General features: G+C 37.5%; 1 protein-coding gene across 1 annotated transcript in view; it reads left to right on the forward strand.

The window, feature by feature from the left end:
- The window catches only part of PLXNA4 (plexin A4), a 591,306-nt gene that overhangs the window by 478,191 nt on the left and 87,209 nt on the right, over positions 1-25,906 (forward strand). Inside the window, exons 10-14 of the mRNA XM_075208549.1 lie at positions 5,739-5,939; positions 13,320-13,416; positions 13,974-14,164; positions 18,338-18,489; positions 19,956-20,073. Of these exons, the coding sequence (XP_075064650.1) occupies positions 5,739-5,939; positions 13,320-13,416; positions 13,974-14,164; positions 18,338-18,489; positions 19,956-20,073 (759 nt within the window). The remainder of the gene's footprint in view (positions 1-5,738; positions 5,940-13,319; positions 13,417-13,973; positions 14,165-18,337; positions 18,490-19,955; positions 20,074-25,906) is intronic.

Below are 25,906 nucleotides of genomic sequence, written 5' to 3' on the forward strand. Positions count from 1 at the left end.
AAAATTGTTCTGTGGTCAGGTTCTAAATAAATAATTATCTAAATATAACACTCACACTGATGTAGGGTTATATTACTAAAGGACTCCTATAATTAAATAAGGAGAATAAATGATCATATATAAAATTAATGCTCCAATTAATTAGGATCTTATGGTAATGGCTTATATCTCAATAATCATACATTCCTGTCTATTGTTCCCATGCTGGATAGTAAAATGTTTAAACTATCACAGTAGTGTTATATCAATTACTAGATCCCCTAGTTACCTTCTTTTTCTTTCCTATATTGATTGTATTTTTGGTGCTTGGGCTCACCACTCATCTATATTTAAATACCCTGGGTAATGATTTATATAATGATTAACTCATTATAAGTTATACGGTTTTGGATCTACCTAGTGCGGATATGTTTATTTTCTTTTGTTTTAAATATGTGTCTTTAGTGCATATATATACATTGTAATACAAAGGGATTTTAAAATTGAAACAAAGTGAATGCAACCACAAAGGGGTGTGTGTTGGTGAGCACTTTGCATCTAAACCACTTCTAGCTTCTAGCCATTAATCACTATGTACAGCAGTATTGCACTATTGTTTTTCTATGTTTTCTGTATTTCATGTATTCATGTATGGAATATAATCTATATTTTGGAAATTACAAGTGGACTTTTCCCTTTTTTTGGACTCACAAAATACTTGCAACAATTTGTTGTAAAGGTGATAATTTAATTTCTTAGTGTTGGGTAGAATTTCAAAGGGAGTGCCTTATTTAAAAATCTGTTAAATGTATACAAATTGCTTCCCCAGCATGCAATTCAAATATTGTCACAAGGATTTACAGTCTCGGTGCAAATAGCGGCTTTGATATTGTTATTGCAATTCTCCACTTTATCAGCAACAATTTTAAATGAAGCCCACCAAAAGACACTTTCCAAAACTGAACTTAGTAGGCAAACAGGTGTAGCACCTTATGGGGCATATTCAATTATCCGGTTCCCGCGGCGCGTAAAAACTATTATCTTTATTACGGTAGTAGTTAGCTGAGCTGCGAGCTGAAATCCAGTGAGAAAAGTACCGTAATAACGGTTTTGCCGCGCATTATTACCGTAATGACGGTAATAATGCGCAGGCCGCGAGATTTTCGGCGTTTCCGCCGACAATTGAATATGCCCCTATAAATAAAATAATAATAATAATAATAATTATAATAATCAGAGGCCACAAATAAATAATTGAGAGCAACAAAGTAGGAGAAAGAGGACTGCATGCAGCACTCAAAGCTCAGTTTCACATGCCTACTTTAAATGTTTAGGGGTCTATTTATGAAGACCTGTGATTAATAAAGATTTACTAAAACTGCTGATTGCAGAGCTAGAAAATTTATTTTTTCCAATTTATCATTAAAAGGTCCTCAAGGCAGCTGGATGAGCTGGTTGGTTCAGCTGGTTGAGCTTACCTCTCGCCAGGCCAGTGCAGGGTCCCTCTGCACATGTGTCAGGTGGCTTGCTGGCTCCAGCATGCGAGCTACAACTGGAAGTCTTGGCATGGGCTTCCAGTTCCAGAATCAAGAAACATAATAAATGTAAAAAAGTAAATAAATAGAAAAAAATGAATAACTATTGAAAAAAATATATATTTATTTTATTGATAAGGCATTTTTTTTCTGGTGATAACCCTAGACATTTTTTATCATGTATTGCTGCATGTTTAACAGGCTTAACGATACAGACCCAAAGGGAGGGCTTCTTACACTCCTGTTTCTGTTACATTTAAGGCTTCTCGCTACTTGATAAATAGACTCCTTAATAACTCCATTGAAAGCGCAATGCCATATATAAGGTAAACTAAAGTGTTCCCCTCTCCCAAGCAATATATTTGGTATCTATTGACTAGGGTATTTTGAAAAGGGGGTTGGTGGCATGTGATTGGACCTGAGCTGCAGCTAGCCAATCACGCTTGTCAAATAGGTGGCTGAAAATCTGAGTATAAGTATTCTTAATTCAAACTTTGGAAAAAGGACACTTATGCAGGAGAACCTATCTGCTACATTAATTTTTACTCTTCATAATTTTTACTATTTGTAGTTTCTTTAAAGATACAAATTTTTACCAACAGTATTAAACATTCAATGGAATGCAGTTATATTTTGCAAAATGCTTAAGTAAAAGTCACAAATTGCTGGATATAAGAAATACATGTTAATAATACCTAAATGAAACGTATAATAAGTTCATGTTGTTATCACATACTTTGCCATTACTGTGCTGTAATGCTATAATCAGTTAAGTATATTATCTTGCGTTATCACATTTCATTTAGAACGTTTAATTACATCTTCTATAGGTAAAAGATTATAGCATTGTCCAGTTACATGTGTGAAAATTTATAATTGTTGCATTTAGAGTCCTAATTATCTTCTCTTGTTGCTGGTTATAATTGTTTTCCATGACGGACTGAACTTACAATTATAACACCTCTATGGAAAAATAGCAGCACAGTTATTATTGTTTGTGTTGTGATGTGAGAAATATTCACTACAAAATAGAGCACAGTAGAAATAGTGGGAAGATACAGCAGAAGATAGTCAATGTTTGTTTGTGATCAGGCCTGAAAAGAGAAGACCTTATATACTGTATGTCACCCTATTACATTTATATTTCTCTCCTCCCACTATTTGTAACCTGTCCATACAGCCACTGTATCTATTCTTCAGAAATGTGTAATATTTTAGACATACTTGCCAACGTTTAAGATTTCACCAGAAGTCATGTGACATATGGTAGGAGGGGGCATGGTGACATTGTTGCGGCACCATAGCCCCGCCCCCACTATGAAATGTCGAAATTCACGGCATTGAATAGCGGAGGCGGGGCTTAATGACACGATTAAGCCCACCCCTCCCATTCCATGTCGTGAATTTCGGCGAATGCGGGAGCTTTGCCTACTCTTACAGGAGTCCGGGAAGACTCCCTGAAATTCGGAAGCCTCCCGGGAATTCCGGGAGAGTAGGCAAGTATGATTTTAAAATAAAAGTATGTGGGCACTTATCCGGAATCTCAACTTCAACTTTGAGCCACATTCATTCCTTGTTTCATCTGTGTCTTCTTCCAATTACAATGTAAGCGCTCTCATGAGCAGGTCCCTCAATACTCTTTGTGTTCATGTCTGCATTTATTTTGTCTACCGTGTGTCCCTGTTTTATGTATGTTCTGTTTTCCCCAATGTCCTTTGTTATGGAGCACTGTGGCACCTTACAAATCATTAATAATAATAATAATAATAATAATAATAATCATCATAAGAAGAAGAATAGTAAGAATAATAATTACCCCATTATTCAGGGAAGACAATGTTGCTGCTACTTGTTGATAATGTCATACACACAAATAAGGGGGTCTATTTATAACTCTTCCTTCCTCTTCAGTTGGGGATAATAAAGAGTGCTTTGAAAAATTAGAAATGTAGAAATTACCAGTGTTCATTTTGTATGATTTTTGGAGCTTTAATTCCTACTTGCCCAATTAAGCACCGTAGATGTTTTCTGGCTATTTAGCTGCTAATATCTCTTTGCAAACAAAAGCAGGAAGGCAGTGGTGCATGCAGGGAGTGTTTCTGGGTCTCCAGAAACCCCCCCCCCCCCCCCCCCGCTGAAAAAGTGCCCAGCATATCAGCACTGTAGTATACAGCAGCCGCGGCGCTGTCTAAGAAGCGTCCGCGGCGGTGCTGTATTGTATACAGCACCGCCACGGACGCTTCTTTGACGGTGCCGTGGCTGCTGTATACTACAGTGCAGCCGAAACAGAGCTGCCGCGCAGGTCTCTAGGTTTTTGGGTTTTTTTCGGGGGTGGAGGAAACTCCCCCTGACAAATCCTCTGTGCGCCCCTGATTCGGTGTGAGGTCCCTGCAGGAGAGGAATTAGGAAGAGCCAAGCTGCTTCTTCACTGACTCTCCTGCGGCTGGGCTGAGAGCTATACTATTTACATTGTTAACGCCATACACAGAAACATTTTTGTAGTCCCCATAGAGCTCTGTCTGGGCGATGATAAACGTTAATAATTATCGCTGGAGTTATCCTATTGATAAATTCAGTGAAACGAAAAATAAGTTCATCTCCAGCATTGATGGTGGAAAAAAGACTTATCACTAGTTGATAGGGAGGGGAATATCAGAGGCAGTGTGAGGAAAATGGTAAATTGTTCCTTCCAATAAAATGAGGGCTGATACTGGTTATGGTTCACGTGAGTGTCATAGAGAGCATTAGTATTCTGTGCATTGATTTCAGAACTGTCTATGCCAGTCAGAGTGACAGAGAAAATTCACATACATAAAGCAAAGGTTGGATAGCCAGTGTAGACAGTAGTACAAGCCAGGATCATATTGCTACAATATTAGAAAGATGGTTAGAAATGTAAAACAGGAACAGGTATATACATATATTACCAAAGGGATACACACAGACACGGGATGAGGACAGGACCCAGGAACATGTATAGGGTAAACAGGCAGTAACATCATACAGGGGAAAGAACCAATACAAACAGGAGAAAGAAATAAAGTACAGGACAAGGAACCAGGAGCAGATTTATAAAGAGAGATGCAGGAAGAAATATTTTTTCTCAAAAGGACCGATCACAGAGTGTATAAGTACTAAGTGAAGCATTATGAAGGGTTAATATAGAGCTATAGGCTTCTTGGGTATTAGAAAATGAGCTGCATCTGACCTTGTTAAGTGTGCAGCAGAACACTGCAAAGGAACAAACCAAGTATTGCCTAACACATTTAGACTGAAAGTATATCAAGAATAAGGCTACAGAAGGTCCTGGGTTGAAGACCATGCAGGTCCTGACAGAAATGATAAACAGAGTCTCTTAAAGTTTTGTAACAATAAAGTCTACCCTTGACATGTTGAAAGAGATTTTTTCCTCAGGCAAATATTCGGCAATAGGATATGTAAGGTAGTGATTTTCTGTGTTGGCATATAGCACAGGGCCAAACAACACATTAATAGTTCACTAACCCAGTAACAGTGTTTTCTTATAGTCTGCAGCATTGGTATGATAAAGGTGTAAAACTGAAAGGGACTTTAAAGATGGTGAAGATCAACTCATATTGCTTCTACTGTTTCTAGAAAGAAATTTAGAAGCATTTACGCATACATATGTACAAATTCAATAGAGACGTAAATCAGCAATCCCATGATAAAATGAGGTGTTTTTTTAATATAGTTCACTGTGGATGCTATAAGAAGATTGTTGGTATTCACCATTTCCCCTTGATTTGTTTCTTCAGGCTTCAGTTAATGATTCATAATGCTGCACAGTGTCCTGGACGTCCATGACAATCACAGTCACATGATGTGAGCAGAGAGGCCTTGGAGTGCCCCTCTTAAGCTCTGTCTGCTAAGTGCAATGTGCTCCTCCTCTCTCTTCTGCCTTTACATGATATGCTGAGAGCTGTGAGCCTGTGGCTGTGTACCAGACTAACTATATCTGTGTCTAGCAGCCATATTTTATAACCTCCAGACAGATTTTTAAAAGGATATAATGATTTAAAGAAGGACAGCTAAGAAAAATCAGATACTTGGCTAGAAGGTGCTTAATTTCCTGTTTAAAGCAAAAAAATGTGTTATGCTGGATTGTTGCAGTAATAGAACTCTGCATGTCGTCGTGATCATTTTGTGAATAAAATAAACTAGGTTAATATAATTTACTATGCTATCCTTTTTCTCCTTATCCAGGAATGTCCTCAGCTTCTTCAGACTGAGAAGATCCTGATTCCTGTTGAAGTTGTCAAACCCATTACGTTAAAAGCAAAGAATTTGCCACAACCCCAGTCCGGCCAGAAAGGCTATGAGTGTATTCTGAATATCCAAGGCAATGAGCAGAGGGTTCCAGCACTAAGGTTCAACAGCTCCAGTGTCCAGTGTCAAAACACTTCTGTAAGTATATTTTGTATTTGTTTGTTTTGTGGGTATTTCATTTTATATGTCTTATACACATAATTTGAATTCCTTAACTGTATAAGTTCTCATCACATCTGTGAGACTCTTGCATGTGTTGGCACTTAGATTTGCAGAGCAACACGAGTTGAAATTTAATTTGACAAAGCCTGCTTTGCAGAAGGGTGTGAAGGCCATTTTCAATGCACAAAAACACTTGAACTTTGCACCAGCTCTAAGCAGGTGGAGAACAGCTATTGTACTATAATTGTAAAGGGATTCATTCTGCTTCCTTCAGTTGCACTTCGGCTGGAAAGTGCATTTTGCACTTTGTATTGTTATGTTTTAGGAATGGATCTAGACAGAAATAGGCCCTAGATGTACATGAAAGTGGGGTCCTCAGTATTCTGTCTTCAACGAATCAAGATGCAATTAAACAAACATATAATTTTTTTTAGGGACTCATTTAGTGAAAGTGTACAGTACAGATGTTCTTCTTGTCCTGCTTTAAAACTGACCCAATATATATCAGGACATAACTGTTGACAATCATTTTTAGGATTTGCTATATTATAGTAAAATATACTTTCATACATTTATAATCTTTGTGTGCCAGGTGAGTACAATTTAATAAAACAAGCGCTGAGGGCCTTAGTATAGAGTTGGACACAGTTTATGGTTACAACCTAAGAGTAAATTGCTTCCTGTAGTTTACCATGTATTGCAAGCTCCACATATATATTAAGATTACTTGCACCAACCTGTAACACCCCAAAAATTGTTTAAATTTTTTTTTTAATGTTACCATAGAAATTGTAAATAATACAGTCAATGTTGAAAAAAGTATTTTAATTGAAATAAAAGCATCCGATTATGCAGCCATATTTATAGCCATGAGACGTCACTAAGGGCTAGATTTACTAAGCTGCGGGTTTGAAAAAGTGGGGTTGTTGCCTATAGCAACCAATAAGATTCTCGCTGTCATTTTGTAGAAAGTACTAAATAAATGAAAGCTAGAATCTGATTGGTTGCTATAGGCAACATCCCCACTTTTTCAAATCTGCAGCTTAGTAAATCTAGCCCTAAATGTCAGCATGCTCTGGCAGCCATGGGTATGCTGGTGCTTATAGTACTACAAGCACCAACACGCCCTACTGCTTAATGGTGTAAACATGTAGTGCACTATGAACAAAATGCTTATTGTCATCTGACTTAATTAACCCAGACCGGCTGCTCCATGAGTGTGAAAATAGCCCTAGTACTAATCAGCACATGGTGACTCGCATTTTTTTTTTTTTTAACTGCCCTGATCCAGCCCTATGTTGGGAATCCAGGCCCATTCCACTAAAGCCTAGTGCTGGCAGTGGCGGATCCAGGGGGGGGGGAGGGGGCGATCCCTAGCAGACACTTGCTGCCGACGGCTGCACAGTATGTGCAGGTCCGTCCAGCCGTGACAGGCAGGGACAGTGTGCTGCCCGGCAGCTCTGACTGTGTTTAAAACACAATCAAAGCAGCCGGGCAGCACACTGTCCCTGCCTGTCACGGCTGGACGAACCTGCACATAGTGTGCAGCCGTCGGCAGCCTAAGATGCTAGAAAGGGGCGGGGCCTAAATCGACCCCCCCTAAATCGCCCCTGTATAGCATTTTTCTAGATCCGCCCCTGAGTGCTGACACTGGTAATTTGGGGAGGACCCTATACCTTTTATAACCCTGATTATTCCAGAACCAACCTAGGCTGGCAGCACTAAGGCTGCTTAGACTATTCTTCTTTTTTATTGTGGGGAATGGGGGATGGGGGTGAAGCTTTCAGCACAGATTATTTATATAGTGTCAGCATACTCTTACAATTGGGAACAAACACTGTAATAAAACAAACTGGGTATTTCCAACCACACAGACAGGTAAGAACGCTTTCTTCACAAGCTTATAACCTATAGGAAAATAGTTATGAGATCAGAACCCAGACGGTATGTCAAAATAGGCAGAGAAATGTTGATATTATATGATACATTCCTTTAGCTGCAAAATTGTTTTTTTCTGTCTGATTCATCCATATGTGTTTTTCAATTGAATAGTAAATTGTGGCGGTGTTAACAAAATGCAGTTATTCTCTAATGCAACTTCAATTTAGTTTTTATGTTCCATGCATTATAATATTGCAGTATCTATTGTTTGTAACACTTCTATAGCAGTTATCTAATTATAATTAGAGCATTATTGTAATTCTCTATTTACAGTTGTTAAAATGTGTAAAAAATGTTGATTTATTTTAAAAATAGGTTAATATTTATCCTATTGTAATAAACACATTATATCTACAGAAACCCAATTGCTGAGTTTTATGAGGTGATACAAATGAGGATTTGAGAAATAAAATCCATGTTTACATTCGGGGTTATTGGACTGTGAACATCATGTGGAAATCCACAAGGGTTTATGGTTTGAAAAATTAAGTACAAATGACATTCTTTTCATAGCATAGCCTCCAGGCAGAGAATAGCGAGACAAGGTAGATGATTATCTTTTTCGGTTATACTACAAGTGAGCAGCTTACTGTTGTTTTATGGACTACATGATTAGTTTGTAAAGTTTATTGAAGTCCTAATCATTTAGTAGTTAATGGTTTATTACTGGTCATCTCATTGCTGCTGAAAACTATATCACACATCTTCCACTATATTTGGTACCGGGTGTCATGATGATGATCTAGGCCAGGCCTGGCATCCTGTGGCTCTACGAGTGACGAGAAACTATAGGTCACAGCATATGCTGACAGCTATCAGCTGGCTTTCAGCTGCAAAGCATGCTGGGTCCTGTAGTTCCACCACATCTGGAGAGTCACATGTTGTCCAAGCCTGATCTAGGCAGCTGAAGTTGTGTTTAGTATCATCAATATATAATGAGATACTGACAATTAATTTTTGTGGCCATATATGTTGTGTCTCCTCCTAGATATCATATTCTGAAAACGTTAATGACATGATGTCGCAAAAATATGTAGGTGTGATATACCCCTTCATATACTTTATTAGAGGACACACACTTTTTTTGGGAAATGCTGTAATAAATAATGCAGGGTTGCTTGCAGTCTATAGTCACTAGATTAAAAAGTTTACTATGTTGGTTTTGTTGATTAGAGTGTAGAAAACATTTTTGTGACTTCTAGTTAAAGAACATTCTTCTGATTATCATACTTCTTAAAAAAAAATAAAACTACATTTCATTCTTTATATAGCCTTTAAATATTTTTTTTTGCCTAGAGGATAATTAGGAAACATTGTATAACATATATCGGACACATACCCTTCAGTTACAAGTAACACACCACACACACACACACACATAGGACCTCATTTAGAGTCGGACGCAAAGTCCGTTTTAGGCGCATCTAACCAAAAAAACACTACCACACATGTGCAGAAAGCACCAAGTCCGCCTGCATCTTGGACGCAATTAACACTTGCGACAGCTTGCGACTCACTACGAGAGAATGGGAGGAACGCGGAATTGTGGAGGCGTGACCATGTAAATACATCCTAGTCGCAATGTGGCGCAGAAGCAACACACGTCACAACAGGGCTAAAGCTGTGCGGCAGGAATTAGGTGGCGCAAGTGTTAGCTAGCTGCAGGAACTGCTCACAGCTCGGTAGGGTATTAACAGTGGGACACAACTGGGGTTGCTTGCCACTCGTATTACCCTACCAAGCTGCGGCACGCTCCCTCTCCTACACTTGTTAAACGGACTTTGTGTCCGACTCTAAATGAGGTCCATAATACTCAACACAACAAATCAATCTGTTTTAGTTCTTCCCTCATCCTAGAGCTGTCAAAGGTTTCTGACATAGAAATACAACGTTCCTAACTTTTACAATTCATACTTTGGAGAATGAGGTGTGACTTGAAAAAAATGGGATTTGTGTGTCAGCGCTGAGATATTTTGAAAGCTATATTTTAGTAAAAGATTGGTTAAATCTCGATTTTGCAAGTTTTGTTATTTTTTCAAAAAACCTCAATACTCGACCAATCATTGGATCTCTTGGAGACCTTTATTTCATTTCGGTTCTGATTTCAAATGTCAGCTGAAGGCTATTTTCTCCTTTGTGTAATCACTTCTTCTTTGTGCTACTCACGGTGAATGCAACATAATTGAATAAGAAATAAATGTGTAATTAGATATAACACATGAATTGTGGGGAGATCATGGTACCCTGGCTGATGGCAAGGACTGAGAAAATCTGTTTTTTATCTCCCTCATCTTAGTTTACTTTGTATAGTAGACTTCAAAGAGTAAATGAATAATTAGCTTTAGAAGAAAACACATTTGCAATAAAGTTGAAAGAAGATAATTCTTATGTCACCCCCGTATAAGATGGTTTTCAGCTCACAGTAACAACTAAATCTAAGTAACAAATAAAACTTGGCATCAGTAAAAATATTTATTTTTGATATGAGATCAGTTTACACTTTTTGGTATTGTAGCCGGTTTTATTATTTTAATACTAACTATTTACTTATGAGTGTTGTCCCAAGAAATTTGTAAGGTGAAAAAACATGATGACTATTGCACACATATGACATGAAGTTGGCTTAATTTATGTATTCCTGTCATGCCTATCTTATGTGGAAATGATGTGGAATAAACTGGGGCACCTACAGGAACATGTACAGGAGGGGAAAACACATTTGCTTGTCTTTCAGTTGTCAGGTTATGTTTCTGATACAGGGGTTTATTTATGGGTATATTTATCACTAGGTGAAAAGCCCTGCCGCTTCATATCAGTATCACAAAGGCAGCTGAGCATCTCTCCAATGGAATACTTAGAAATGACCATAGAACGTATACATTTCTATGAGCCTTGTTAGGGCTAGATTTACTAAGCTGTGGGTTTGAAAAGTGGGGATGTTGCCTATAGCAACCAATCAGATTCTAGCTTTCATTTATTTAGTACTTTCTACAAAGTGACAGCTAGAATCTGATCGGTTGCTAAAGGCAACATCCCCACTTTTCAAACCCACAGCTTAGTAAATCTAGCCCTTAGTGTTTAATATATAGTATAAGCGAAGACTGCTCTGATCCTTATGCGTTAAATAAACGTAACCCCTTCTACTCTGAATTTAGTATATTTTTTTCTACAAAGGAAGAAACTAGTTGCAGAAAAAACAATGTGTCCTTAATTTGCCAGTAGTAAATATTTAGGTCCATATCCAGAGTTTGCATCACACCCAAGTCTGTCCAGTGTGTTATTTGTCTGTACTCTCCTGAACATCTTGAACAGCTGTAGCTCCTGAAAAGTGCCTTTTGTTACATGAATAATTTGCTAATATAAAGAGGCAGCTGCCGGCAGATTCCCCGTGTTAGCCTCAGTGAGCATTAAAGGCGAGATTTCAGACTGTGAGCAGGTTACGTATGGCTCCCTTCTAAATCAACAAAGATACAGTCACTGCTCATATTCTTTCATCTCTCCGTCTTCATAGAAAGATAGAAGTAGTGTTAGCAAAATAGATGTTTGTTTTTTTCTGTGTTGCTTGGTCTATATTGGTCAATACAATGACTTTAATGTATATTGGTAGATATATGTTAAACTAATGTGTTTCCCTATGAGAATCAACCAAAATCAGTTATATTATAGACTTGATATCACTTTCATCAGCCTTGCAGGTTGCACAATTAAGGGGGTGGCCTACCTTCAGATTACTTTCATTTACTGGCTTGTACGTGTCATTCTTCAACTTTTACTAAATGCATAGATTTCTCTTTCTGTGCTTTCCTCCAATTGCTTGATATGAGCAGTTACTGCTCTGTCACCATCACATTGCACATGTTCCAATATCTTCTACACCATATCATAGAGAATAAACGTTATTCAGGCATTGGCTGAAAAGGGTTTATGTAACAGCTGGCTTGGTAAATGAGTTATGGGTGTACTGAACATTCAATTCTCAATTACTTTTCATTTACTGAAAATAGTGACCAGTTTCTTTACATCGCTTGAGCGTAGCATGTAAATTTTTCCAGTCTAAAATAAGTAAGTTCTGAAAGGACAGTGTTTTTGCCCCTTTTCGTGCCGTTTTGGAACAGCATTTTGACATTTCACAAAAGAGCTTTACATAGCTTGTGTATGCCTTATGGGTTGAAATATTCCCTTTCTCCAGGGCTGATATGGCTTCTTGGCTTTACAATGACTGAACTAAACATCACAGCAGCAAATAATGGCAGCCCTCCGGCAAGACTAGTGTGCACACTCCTTGTCATTAGATGTACATGAGTTTCTCTTGTTCCTGTGCAGGCCAGTAATTGTATTAGATTCCATTTCTTTTTAAAGGCTTTTACACCAAACCCAATAATTCCTAGATTTATCCACTCAACAAGTATTCTGCCCTTAAAACAAACACAAAGAAAAAGAAAAAAATACATTTATTGTTAACAAATTCCTCTACAAATTAGACTTATCTTTTATGCTTTGTGTTCTGCATGTTTTACATACTATATTGATTTGAGAGGCTTATGGAAAACACATGCCAGCTTTAAATCTCAAAAAGAAACCCTTTTGTCTAAACAAGAAAAAAGGGGGCAGCTATATAGCGAAGTATGTATAAATTCTGTAAATATATCCCTAAGTAAACTACTCACAATAGGTAGTGATTTATGGAACAAACAGCACCTATGGACTTATATTCATGTTAATCCCTCTGTAGAGTCTATTTTCTGCCATGACCCAATATATATCGGATCAAGGATCTAGGAGACTGTGTTGGAGGATGACGAATAAACTACTCTATTTATATAAAGCCTCTGGACATTTGTGACGCCTATTCTGGTCACTTTTTCAAGAAATAAAGAAGGACTTTTGCAGGTCCATTGATGGCTATTAAGATGAATTTAATGATAGTGCTATCTTTGTGATAACAGAAAGAGTTTTCGGGAGGTGGAGAAAGTATAGTAAATATTTTATATAGCTGCAATCTATGGATTTGTATACAACAGCATTCTTTCATCCCCCTCATACATAAATCCAAATTTTATCCTGTATAATTTTATAACTATACATATGCAACAATATTTTACAAATCCAAATGTTTATGAGATCCTTGATCACCAAGTGTATTTTTGCAGTTACATTTTAGTTTCATTTTTGTTGTTTTTATGCTGAAATTGTTATTGCCTGTACAGGTTTTAATAGCATGCTCACAGAACGTCCCTGTGCAGTTCTCTCCAAAATGTTATCCTGCACACCGGACCTCAAATTCTTAGCTCTGGTTGGACCTATGTTTCCAAAAGATGCATTCATGCTATTCTGTATGTCCTTAAGCCTTAATGAAAATTGAAATACATCTCAAGGACCTCTCAATTCCAAATTTCCATTTTCTTCTCTCCTAAGTATTACTACGAAGGGATGGAGATTGACAGTCTCCCGGTGGAGCTGACCGTGGTCTGGAATGGGGATTTCAGCATTGACAATCCAGCTCTGAACAAAGGTAAAGTGAAACTTCGGATTGGGCTAGGAAACAGTTTCCATGGTAACAGCACTTATCTACTGTTAAGTATCATAGGCCTAACCTTTTCAGTACTCATTTTTTATAACTCTCATTGAAACTGAATCACTTCATAGTCACACATTTCCATATCGTTTATTTTCTGTGACTACTAAGTATATCCATGCACCATCAAAACCCTCAATTTTCAGTTAGAATGCATTCGGAAAACAAAAAAAATGGATGTTGCTTACAGAATATATTGTGCTGTGCTATGATTTAAACTGAAAATGTTTCTATGTACCAGTATAAGGCAGAGTGTCAGCCTACCTGCATCTGCGGGTAGATATATTGATAGATCTATTGAGGGATTCTTGTAATTCTTTGGGAAGGGTAAGGGGGTTTCTCTTTGTAGAAAGCAAATATCCATTTATCCCGTTGAGCCAACCTACTGATCTAAAGCTTGCAATACAGTCACTGATGATAGTTATGTTACTTCTGTCTGATTTATCATCAACACCTATGCTTATCTTGCTTCTAAAGTGTTCCTTTGCTCCTAGTGCATCTGTACAAGTGCGGTGCTAAGAGACCGAGCTGCGGCCTGTGCTTAAAGGCTGATCCAGATTTTGAATGTGGTTGGTGTGTAGGAGAAGGCAAATGTACCCTCAAGCAGCACTGTTTACCTGCAGAAATCCCCTGGCTTGAGCTCTCAGGGACACATGCGAAGTGTGCAAATCCCAGAATAACACAGGTAAGTAAGACATGGCTCTCATTCATGCTGCAATCAACATCTGAATAACCTAGAGATAATCTACAGTATTATTGATGATTCCCCTGATGCTATAAAGTGTACACTAAATGTGCTGGTAATTTATTTAATATGGATACATGTGTGTAGGCATGTTCTCCACGGCATTAGAATGGATGTGACCATATATTAATCTTATGTGTATACTTATATATATATATATATATATATATATATATATATATATATACTGCAGCTACCAACAGGTCTGGATATTAATGTTTTTATTAGCCTCTCTCCAAAAGAAATACTGTACATACAGCAAAGGAATGGGAGGAAAGGATATATAATCAGCTAAGGTTATTTACTGATGACTACGTTTATATTGGCACTCTGAAATTAGAAGACTATAAAATTTCCCAGATGCAAAATACTTCCCTGATGATGACAAGCAAAGCTATAACATTATACTGCTGTTAGCAGCGGGTGTAAAGTCTGACAGTTTGTTATGATCCATTGTATTTATTATGATGCTATAGCACCATTACAGCCTTGCAGCTTGTAGACGCCTACTCTGTATATTTCATAAACTCTGTGTTTTAACTGTGATTCACTTCTCAATTAAAGTACAGGCTTGCACATTAAAGCCTATTTTTTTTTCCATTTCCTGTAATAATTGTAATTTATTCTTACAAAACTTTCACTACCCATTGCATGTTATGTTTTATCCAATGAGTCACTATATTGTTTGCAAGGAAATGTTGGTACAGACAACCTGTGACAAAAGAAAATTACATTTATTTGCATTGGAGTCATGCTGTAATTTGACTCTGTTCAGTAATACTTACTGTAGGCTTGTACTCTTTTTTGTGTCATTATATTTCATGTGCACACATTTTGTAAAACATTTTGCTATATTTATATAGACAAAACATTTCCTAAATCAGGTATGTCTAGTAGGCTGTCTACAGGTGTGATGTGATCCTCCAAAGCTGTTTTTACAGCCACACCTTCCCAACCAATCTTATGACTCTACTGCAAGCCTGTCCAAAATGTGACTCACAGGTGTTTGTGAAACTACAAGCCCCAGCATGCTTTGCCAGTAGATAGCCAGCTGATAGCTGGCAGGGCATGCTGGGACTTGCAGTTTCACAACACCTGGAGAGTCACAGGTTGGCTAGGCCTGCATTTTTTAAATAGTATCTATCTGGCCTGTAGGTAACAATTAGAAAACAGGTCTATATAAGCCAATACTAAAAATACAACTCTTATCCCTACTCTGCCCGATATGAACAGGACATCCTGAGATTAATGTACAGCAGATGATCCAGGTCCCAACAAAGTAATTTGTTTCTATATTATTGCAAATAATTAAATGGCTTTATCTAATCTTTAAATCACAATTAATTATCGCACATTAAAATACAAAGTTTGTGTGTAATGTCAGCAAAATAAACAAAACAATGCAGATATTGATCATTGAAGTCATGAATAGAGGTCAGTCATTGTTACACTAATAATGACATTGATTGGTGATATGTGCACTTTTATTCCTTATCGATACTTATAGATGACATTCAGGGTACTTTACTCAAGGTAACTTAGAAGATAGCATTTCAGACAGTCACACTTGCTTATTATGCCAGATAATGGTGATCCACCACATTCATTTGTAGGATCCTTACGTGATTATATATATATATATATATATATATATATATATATATATATATCATTATTTCTTTTTTTTGAATGTTGAACATACTGTATCCTGAAGTTAATATTTTTATCTCAGGTCCTTGGCTACTTTACTTCTAATATTAATTAACTTTAATCTACAGTAGCTCATTTACCCTATCACATTCGCAAGTAGATATTTCACCCTGCTTTTTCCCTTGCCTGCATCACACCTGTTCAAAAATACGTATCACTAATGGTACTTTAAAAAGCCTTTAATAATAAGAAGTGATCATTATGCATTGTCAGCTGCTTGAGGAGTACCCTGTTGTGAAGCCGCTTCCAACATTGGCTCCGTAGATCAGTGCACTGTTAAGAAGAGAGCTGAATTCATTGCGTACAAGATATGCTAAATATACGACTGCTCAGCTTCCACTGATAATTAGAAAATAAATGCCAATTAATTTCCCTATTAGCATTGATTTGATATAATAGGCCTCCATTAATTATATTCTACATTATATCCAGCAAGTGCATGAAAAATGGACCACAATAGGATGAAATAGGGGAATATGATGTGTTCTATAAAATGTTTAATGTAACTAAAGTCTTATTCTGATACACTAGGAATGAATCAAATTAGTTTATTGAATAATATATGATATTGGATAAGCCTTCTCTTTGCCCATTAATTATTAAAATGTAACTTACATGCCACATTATCATTAAGCCAGCAAGGCATTAGCATGGAAATGTCTCTTAATTAAACAGTACTTTCTGAGCATAGAAGTGACATTTAAACTAAAGTTATTACACTTGTGGGCTTTTTTGTCTTATAAATGCTAAATATATATATATTGCTAAATATATATGTTAAATATTTATGTGTTGAGCAGTATGGGTATGAATGGCACAGGTCACCAGAATGGCTATTGCCAGCACCACATCTGATTTTTTTACAGATAAGGGGTAGCGCTAAGCTTTAGTATTTCAGTAAGTGCACTTAGCATGGAACTTACACCAGCCAATATCTGTAATAACAGTTCAGGTCTCTTCACATATCTTTTGAAACTAAAATAGTCACAACATGGTTATTTTAAGGACACAGCTGGTGGTCTATCATGAGATGACTATTGGATAAAGGCTAATAGGGTGCTGTTTTTTTTGAAATGGCTGAACTCTGGTTGTCATTAGCATATATTATACATATATATATATATGTGTGTATATATAAATATTTATATATATATATATATATATATATATATATATATATATATATATATATATATATAAAATGTTCTAACACTTTTGTCAGGTCATTATATTTTGAATTCTTCCAGGTCTGGTTAGTACTGCTATTGTCTTGATGGTTTATATCCATATACTAGCAAATTTCTCTATACCCTAAACAAGACTATACATGATTTAGGACGAATATTCTCGTAATTAGCACACTGTAAATTCCCATAGAAATTGAAGTGATAAATGTATGGTCATTTCATATTTTTAAATGAATATCCCATGAAGTAAACAAGCCTTGGAACATAGGTCAGTCCAATGCCATATTCCTTTCTATAGTCTATATTCCACATATAGTGTATTAACAGATATATTTAACAATTCTAAAGTTTATTATGTTATTGCTGTGACATTGAAAAGAGAGTACCACATTATTCCATAGATTCCCATGTTATTAAATCCAGTCTCTGCCCAATGTAAACCTATGAAAATGTATAAATATAAGCATTTTGCATTGTAGCCTGGTTCATAGATCACCATAGTGAGCACACTGTTTAATTTGTTAAGATTATGTAGCCTACTGAAATATCAATACCATATTGTGCTGTTTCAAATGTTACTTACTTATGGTTTACAACTAGTATAGGATGTAGGAAGAAGGATATGTGAATAAAGGTTTGGAAAGTCCACTAGTTGTATACTGAGGCCAACACAGTTGCAAGCAGAACAAAGTATTAACATGAGCAGCAATTTGGAGAACAATTGGAAATTTGGAAAACTTCAGTGTGTAACTTGTAATAGAGTCATTTAAACAGTACAGGTATATACCAATGCAAATGAGGTGTTTCTCTTAAGCATTTCTCTTTGTTCCAATTAATGCATAAGAGGGGAAGCAATCCATCAAAGTGTAGCATATTCAATAACATGCCATAAAGGTTAGAAAGGCTTGGAGAGTTGTTGGAGGCTACATAGCTCAATAAAGGCTTATCTCAAGTCTCTAGGGCAGCAGACTTCACCAGTGAGCTAATTTTTCATTCAATGCTGAGACCTACAAGGGTTTATGTGTGGCTTAAGGCCACCAGGAATGATGATGTTAAAAAATCTACATCTTCTGCACAACCTTTACTAATATCAGTTTGTTAACGCTTCATGAGATAGATAGTTTATTTTACTAAGTCATGTTTATTACTATTTTCTGGTTGCAAATGGCAGTCTACTAATATGAACATACACAAATTACTTTTTGCTTTCTTCCAGATCATTCCTGTAACTGGTCCCCGTGAAGGAGGCACAAAAGTAACTATTCGGGGAGAAAATTTGGGCTTGGAATTTTGGGAAATTGAGAATGACGTAAAAGTGGCAGAAGTCAAGTGTACTCCTTTGATTGAGGAATATATCCCCGCAGAGCAGTGAGTTGTTATTGATAATTATATACTGCTGTGCTTTTGACAGAAATCCAACAAATATGAAAGGCTTATTTAGCTACAAATTCTGATCATGAATACTTTCCTACTTAATGCTAATGTCTTATATTGCACCTATTTGTTTGTTTGGGTGTCTCCTAAAATTAGTATATTGTATTTATGTATTTACAAAAATATGAGTTGAGTCTGTAATATGCAATTTTAGTGCTCTAGAAAAGCTACATTTCAATCTACAAATATTTAGTTTGCAAATATTATATGTGTGATGTCTACTTTAGAAAGAGCCTCTGCAAAATAGATTTTGTCCATAGGTTGAAAGAAGGTTGAAATTGACACATACGGCTCATATATACAGTTTGGTACACATGCAGGCCCGGTGCTCCCATTAAGCAAGGTTAGGCAGTTGCCTAGGGCGCCGGGCTCTGGAGGGTGCCTGGAGGGCACCACAGATTAAAAATTTCTTTAAAACTGTGCGGCGACCGCTGACCATAACTTTCACGGCTGCCGCACAGCTTCAGATACATCCACAGGGAGGGGGGGGAAGGGCCATTGATCACCATCGCCGCCTCTCTGCTCCGTCTCCTCGGGCGCCGATTTTGAAAATGTGCCTAGGGCGCCAAGGACCCTAGCACCGGCCCTGTACACATGTGCACAAAAGTCAACCAGTAGTAATATGTTAAAAATAGAAACCAGTGTAAATCAGATGCTGAGTAAAAACCCCAAATAATTTATTGATTGAATTCAATGCAGACACATCTTATATGCAGGCTGAGATCCTTTTGATAAAGAGGATCTGTAACCCATAGCAACCAGTCATTTTTTAACTTTCATTTTTTTGTGAGAGCTTATAATATTGAGCATAATCTCGGTGATAATGAACGAACACCCCGCTTAATTAAAGACTTCTGAATCTATATTGATGTGATAAAAAGCAAATTATCCCTACTGGGAAGCTCCAGGGACATGGAAACTCGAGCAAACAAAAATGCTGGAATATTTGGTATACACCTGATACTTCCAGGCGGGTGTCCAAATATCAGAATATTCCATAGATAGCCCGTTTGGCTAGCAATAGAGAACTTAATTTACAGAGCTTTTTAAATTCAATTCAATATTTGTACATGCTTATATTTTTTTTATTCTCACTTATCTGACTTGATCTTTCATAGATTCACCTGTTTTAGATCTGTGATTTCAGGTGTTTTCCGACAATTTTTTTTCAGATTCGGAAAATTGGTGATCTATAGATCTACTTGCCTTTGATAAATTCTGTGATTAAGAAATCGACCTGTAAATCAATAAAATAACCGAAATTCTAACACTCTTTCTGTAAATCAAGCAGTAGTAGATCTCCCTGTAGTCTTACAGTATTCCTCTGTGAAGTCAACTGCTGGTACTTCTAGTTCTAAATCACTATGGATACTGATTGGTTTTCTTTTCAATATTTCCAGAATCGTCTGTGAAATAGGGGATGCGAAGCCCAGCCAGCATGCTGGGTTTGTGGATGTCTGTGTAGGAGACTGTAGGCCTCGCTTTATGGCAAGATCTTCACTGCTGTACTACTTTGTGGTAAGTTAAAGCACAAATGCAAAAGTTTATTTTTTAACCACATTACAGGTTGTGATAACACCTTTCAAATAAATCCTATAGCGAACAGTCTAATTCAATCAATAACAGATACTAATAAAATGTAAGTGTATGCCTTTCCCAGGGTTAATGAACCAGCATGAAATGTATTTGCTAAGAAATTAGAAAGCTATTATAAAATTAAGTACAGGTACTGTAGGCTGCAGCATTTATAGAATCAATGATGGAGATTTCCACAGACCTCTACTACATACAAGTACTTCTGAGAAATGTTTTGCATACTCCACAAATGGATTAAATTAAGACATTTTCTATTGTTTACAATGGAGAAGGAACATGTGGAAAAGCTCATCATCAAAACTGAATGCTTGTGCCACAGTACAGTACAGACAATCTTTAGTTGGTACGTATGCTTGACAGGCTGAGCAGGGACATCACCGTGATGGGCAGGTGCCTCTGGTGCCTGCTGCAATTGAAAGGTGTTTTTCAGGGACAGGTCATAGGTTTTAGCCCTTGTGCTTCGGAATCAATGGCAGGACTGGCTCACGCTCTGGGGTTGCTTTAAGCAGTGCTCCCCCACCCCTTGGACGTGGCTTCTCGCCCTCACTGTTTATTACTGTAGCAGGCGGGAAATAGAGGTGACTTCCTCTCTTCCTCTGCTCCTCAGAGTAGGAGTGTGGTGCTTGGCTGCGATATTACTGCCAATTACCAGGCTGAGCACATGGGTGCATTAGAAAGTAAAGACATGTGAAAGTATCCGGCCGATTTCAACAATCTGAAGAATTTCACAGATTCGGGACTCAATTAGCAAATCTGTCCACATTGCCCAAAAATGATGTGAATTTACACCCCCTGGAGACTAGGGCCAGTCTCAGTGGATATAATATAAAGACACTAATCAGCAAGGAAAAACAAATGTCACATATCTATTGCCTTATAAAAGTTGCTTACAGTCCCTTTTGCACTCATTGCTCCTGGATTGTTCTTGTTGGTACTACTGCTAACTAGATAAGCTTTTAGAATCGAGCTAATAGATGTCTTTACCTTTAACAGCCACCTTTCCCGTAGAACTGGTATCGTTTGGAGGTACTCGGCTGCCCCCAGGATTTAAATTCTAAGGCACTAGAAGCTTATCAGTAAAACCGTAGCACACGCTGTAAGAAACCGGAATACTGTAGGCAGAAACCAGGGACAGGCCAAAGGTCGTGGTTCACTAGGGAGCAGAAAGGTTGAGGAACAGGCCAATGGTCAGGGCAGGTTGCAGACACAGAATATCAAGAAACAGGCAGAGGTCAAGTGGCACATGCATTCGACCAGGGTCGAAAAAGCAAGCCAAAAGGTCACAACAGGTTAACAGGTCAAGGACAGCAAAGGTATCCACAGGACAGAGCAGGTCAGCAGTCTGTGCAGCACATTAACATTATAACCGGCAGGGAGGCTAAGCTCTCACTGCCTTAAATACATGAACTGGCCAATCAGAGAGTGACCATGCAGGGAAGAGCAATCAGCTTTCTGGGGCTGATTCATTAATTAACAGGTGCGCGCGCGTATCCGGTTATTAGATTAGTCGGGCCGCGGTAGTGAAGGAGAAAGCGTTCTAACTATTGCCTTGGTAACAGCCAAGAAGTGCAACCCGGAAGTCACGGCAGGGCAACAGCCGGGATGTGGCCCGTACAAGCGGCAGATGAGTCACCGCAGTAGCGACTTGTAACAGTTCTAAGGAAAAAATGGCTGTGAATGCTTCTCTTTGTACTTGGGACTTCAGCTCTGACTTATCAATGGCCTTGCCTCTTGCTATTGTATTCTTCACTTGTGCTATTTGGGCACTTTGTAAATACCAACGTTGGCTATTTTACCTACTTATTATTTTACATCCTACTTAGTTAACAATATGGTGACTCACAATCTAATAGATTTGTGGGGGGTTTTATGATACATTCATTCAGTGCAGTATTAAATCCAAAACCCATTGTTACTGTACTTTTCATTGCAAATATTAAGGCAATATATTGACATTTCAATTGGTGCATTTTTTACAATGGACTGACTGGTGCAAAACATTTTTCCTGCACTTGTCATCAGTACCATTTGCTATTTAAGTGTAATACATGGGTATCTCAATTTTTACAATGCAGTGACTTATACAAAAATCCTCCATTTGTCACTAATGGCATTAGCTATTTTGGTGTACAAATACCCAGGCAATACATTGTCATCTCAAGTGCTGTATTTTATGCAACACACTGACTGGTGCAAAAGAAACCCACAAAAAATTAGATAAATTTGTAGCTATGAGTCAAACACATGAAATTATGGACTGTAATGACAAACATTTGTTAGTGGTGCAATCAGTAGTCCATATGAGCTGGTGTATACGGTGGTATACCATACCATCACTTCTCCTACTGCCTTCATTGCAAAACTATCAAATTCCATTCACTTACATTCCCATTACATTTACCATACTGCCACTTCTACATTTTTACTTCGTCCACTGGGTGCAATGGAATCTTAATTTGCAGGTTCTAGTGGTGCAGCCTGATCAAATCGAATAACATTAAACACCAATTTTCAGAAACTACTTATAAAGAAAGCTATACCAAACAGTAATGATGATGGAACAATTGTGCAACTAGATACAGCCACCACTCAGGATAAACCTGATATGTGTATGAAATCATTGCCTGCCCTACCAATCGCATCTGAGAAGCACAACTCTCCCCATAGTCCCACCGAAAAAATCTTTTACTGTGAAAGAAAGTGTAGTTTATCATAGGTTAAGTGAAACCAAACCAGAGTTGCCAGTTCAAGAAATAAAAGCCAGAAATTGTTTGTGACATGGATAATATGGTAATTGTTAACTGAGTATGATTGCAAATGGTCAGTTAAGTTTGTTGCATGGGAACAAAGATGAGATTTAAATTAGGGAGGGTATCATATTGCAGCTCCATAACTAAAAATGAGTATGTTAATTGTACAACTAGCATTGTTGTCCTTTCTGATTTCGCATTGCTTAATGTATGCGATAATTCCACTGGTAAATTCAGACCATTCACAACTATTGCCTCCACTATTACCTCTGGAAGTATTAGTCAGTGAGAGAAAGTACACTAGGACAATCCTATAGCACTCTCAATAAATGCACACTAGTAATAAATTATACTTTTAGAGTGGATTCCTTTCAAGTTTTGTTGAATCTATGTAATTTCAGAAATTAATGGCTCCTAAAAAACCAAGGTGATAAGTACTTAGTCTCAAACAAAGCTGTACCCACTCTATACTGCTGGCTGTTCCCGGAGAGGCTGCAGGTAGTTGATAGGTAGTGAGCAGGACAAATTGGAACTAGAAAATAATTTAGCGCAGTTTGGAAGTCTGCATAAATCATGGAAAGAAGAAATTAAAGGGCTTCATACAATGCTATTGGACAGATAGATGACAGAATAGGAACAGGGGGAAGTGTAACAAGTCAGTTAATTGTTTTCAATAGAGGTCAGTGATCTCTGTGCAGGTATCGCTTTCTCTTCTGTTTTCTGTCAAAAACTGGAATGGAGTGGAGGCAGAAATAAAAAGAAGTCTGTGCACTTAGCTGGGAGGAATGCTGGGTAACTTACTATGTGCATGTTGCAACTTAGCAAATCCCATATATAACCTTTCTAGGTCTAAAACTATACAAAGAAATGTTTGATGATAGGTTCACTTAAACCTAGTCTATGCTATAGGATCTATGTAAACTTGATTCCATATTTATGTTATTGGTAACGGTGAGAGAAATTGTGCCAAAATTTTGCACCAAGTTTGGCGATAGAACAGGCTGTAGTCAATACAGTTGTAAAGGTGTTATGTTCTGCCATTGCATGTAGTATCACTATGCACTGTAAAATGTATATTTAGGGACATATATAGTCTGTGAAAAGAGCTGGGGCAATGGCATTCAATTTGTTCTGCTTTGTTGTGTGGTTGGGATAGGACTGGCAATACTTAAGGCAAAATTCAGCCAATGCAAAATTTCACAGTCCAAAGCAAAATAAGGCAAATATTTTGTGAAACAGATTTTAAAATGTTACTCATCTGTAGTTATGGAGTCTAGTATCTAGTAAAGAGATTGGCAGGTCTCAGAAGAAGATGTGTTAAATACTCTGAGAGACCTGTGTCAGTGCCTTCCTTTTCTACAGTATATCTGAAGCACATTGAATAGAAGACTGATTTTTTTAATGCAACTTTATAGTTCATCACATCTATTGTTGCAACAACTTAATCCGGAAGTGTTTTTAAGTGTTCATTAACACTAAATTGCATCGGAATGCCTTTGGGAAAAGCATATGAGATCTGCACAAGCATCTAATGAGTTTGTAATGATGGAACATTTCAAGTGAAGTGTTACTGAAAATTGACTGCATTGCACACTTTCCTTAATTATTTCATCTGAAAAGGGCACATTAGGAAAGAGAGTTTATCTCTCATAGAATTTCCCTCTGCCTCTTCATGGTGATGGGTAATGCAACTTGAGTTGAGTAATTTGTTTCCTCATGAATAGCACTAAGCTTGAGTCGGATTGGCACCCAATCTGTACGCTGAGCTCAGCAATGTTTCTGGTGCATTCACTATTTCTCCGGAGATTAACTCTAGCAGTGCTGGAACCTAAGCTTCTCTGATAACTACACTGACTCTAAAATGAACAGGGCAAAAAGCTCAACAACTATTTTCTTTTCTATAGTAATATTTCTAATAATACAGATAAAGAAGCTTGGATAATGTTTCCAGAGTTATTAACGTTTTATATATGTCAGCTTCCCTTTCTTCTAGACTAGAGATTATCACAGCTAAACTCTTCATTCATTATAGAACTGCTAGTAGCTGTTTTCTTTAAATCCCTCTTAGAAAAATTACTGAAGATAATAAAATATATATATTTTTTATATGTATGTAAAATAATACATGGTTTGTTGCAAATCAAAGGATCATCTCTTTCTGCCCATCGGATCATGAGATCATCCACAGTCATGTTTTTATGTTACGTATCCTGAACCTAGACTTTAACCCTTGTACCTGGAAGTAGTAAATAGATAACTATGTTGTAGCTGTTAGAGACTTGTAATGTTTCAACGTATGTGTATTTCTAAACCCATAGGGCCTCATGTAGAGTTAAACACATTTGCGTCCAAAATGTAAATTGTGCTCCGTTCAAATGGCACATTTCAATGGTTATGTAGAGTTGTTCTTATCTTAAGTAAACACATTTAAAAAAAGAATTCCTGCAAGTGAACTAAACATAGTAAACTCATAGCCTCGACTGGTTACCACTGATGGGGGGACAAACACTGTGGGGTCCTTCTGCAAAAGCTGTAGCCTGCGCAAATCTATGACAGGCTGGGATAATCACACTATGACAGGGAAATTCACAGTGTTGTGTCTCCATGTTATAGTGGGACATAGCCCAAACTTGTTCAAAACGGGGGCTGAATTCCCTAGGGAATTGGGCAAGAAAAAAGAATTGGGCCCGAAAAAAAATGTTGAGCTCCCCCAGGAAAAATCAACCCCATGATGATAGCACTGGGGCTCCTCCCAACACATGTTTCAATTTTTCAAATGTGGCACTATTGGTCCCAGCAAGCCCTGGCAGCCTTAAACTGCTTGTGCATACTAGTGCTTATAGAACTACAAGGGCCAGCATATTTATGGCTGCCAGAACATACTGGCGCCTGTAAAACTGCAATGCAAGGCCCACTAAGACCTGTAGTGCCATATTGGAAACTACTGTAATAAAACAAAGACACTGTAGAAAAAGCTTTTCATTAAAATAAGTACTCGTTCACCG

The sequence above is a fragment of the Mixophyes fleayi genome, chromosome 4 (assembly GCF_038048845.1).
Source record: "Mixophyes fleayi isolate aMixFle1 chromosome 4, aMixFle1.hap1, whole genome shotgun sequence".
Classification (NCBI taxonomy): Eukaryota; Metazoa; Chordata; class Amphibia; order Anura; family Limnodynastidae; genus Mixophyes; species Mixophyes fleayi.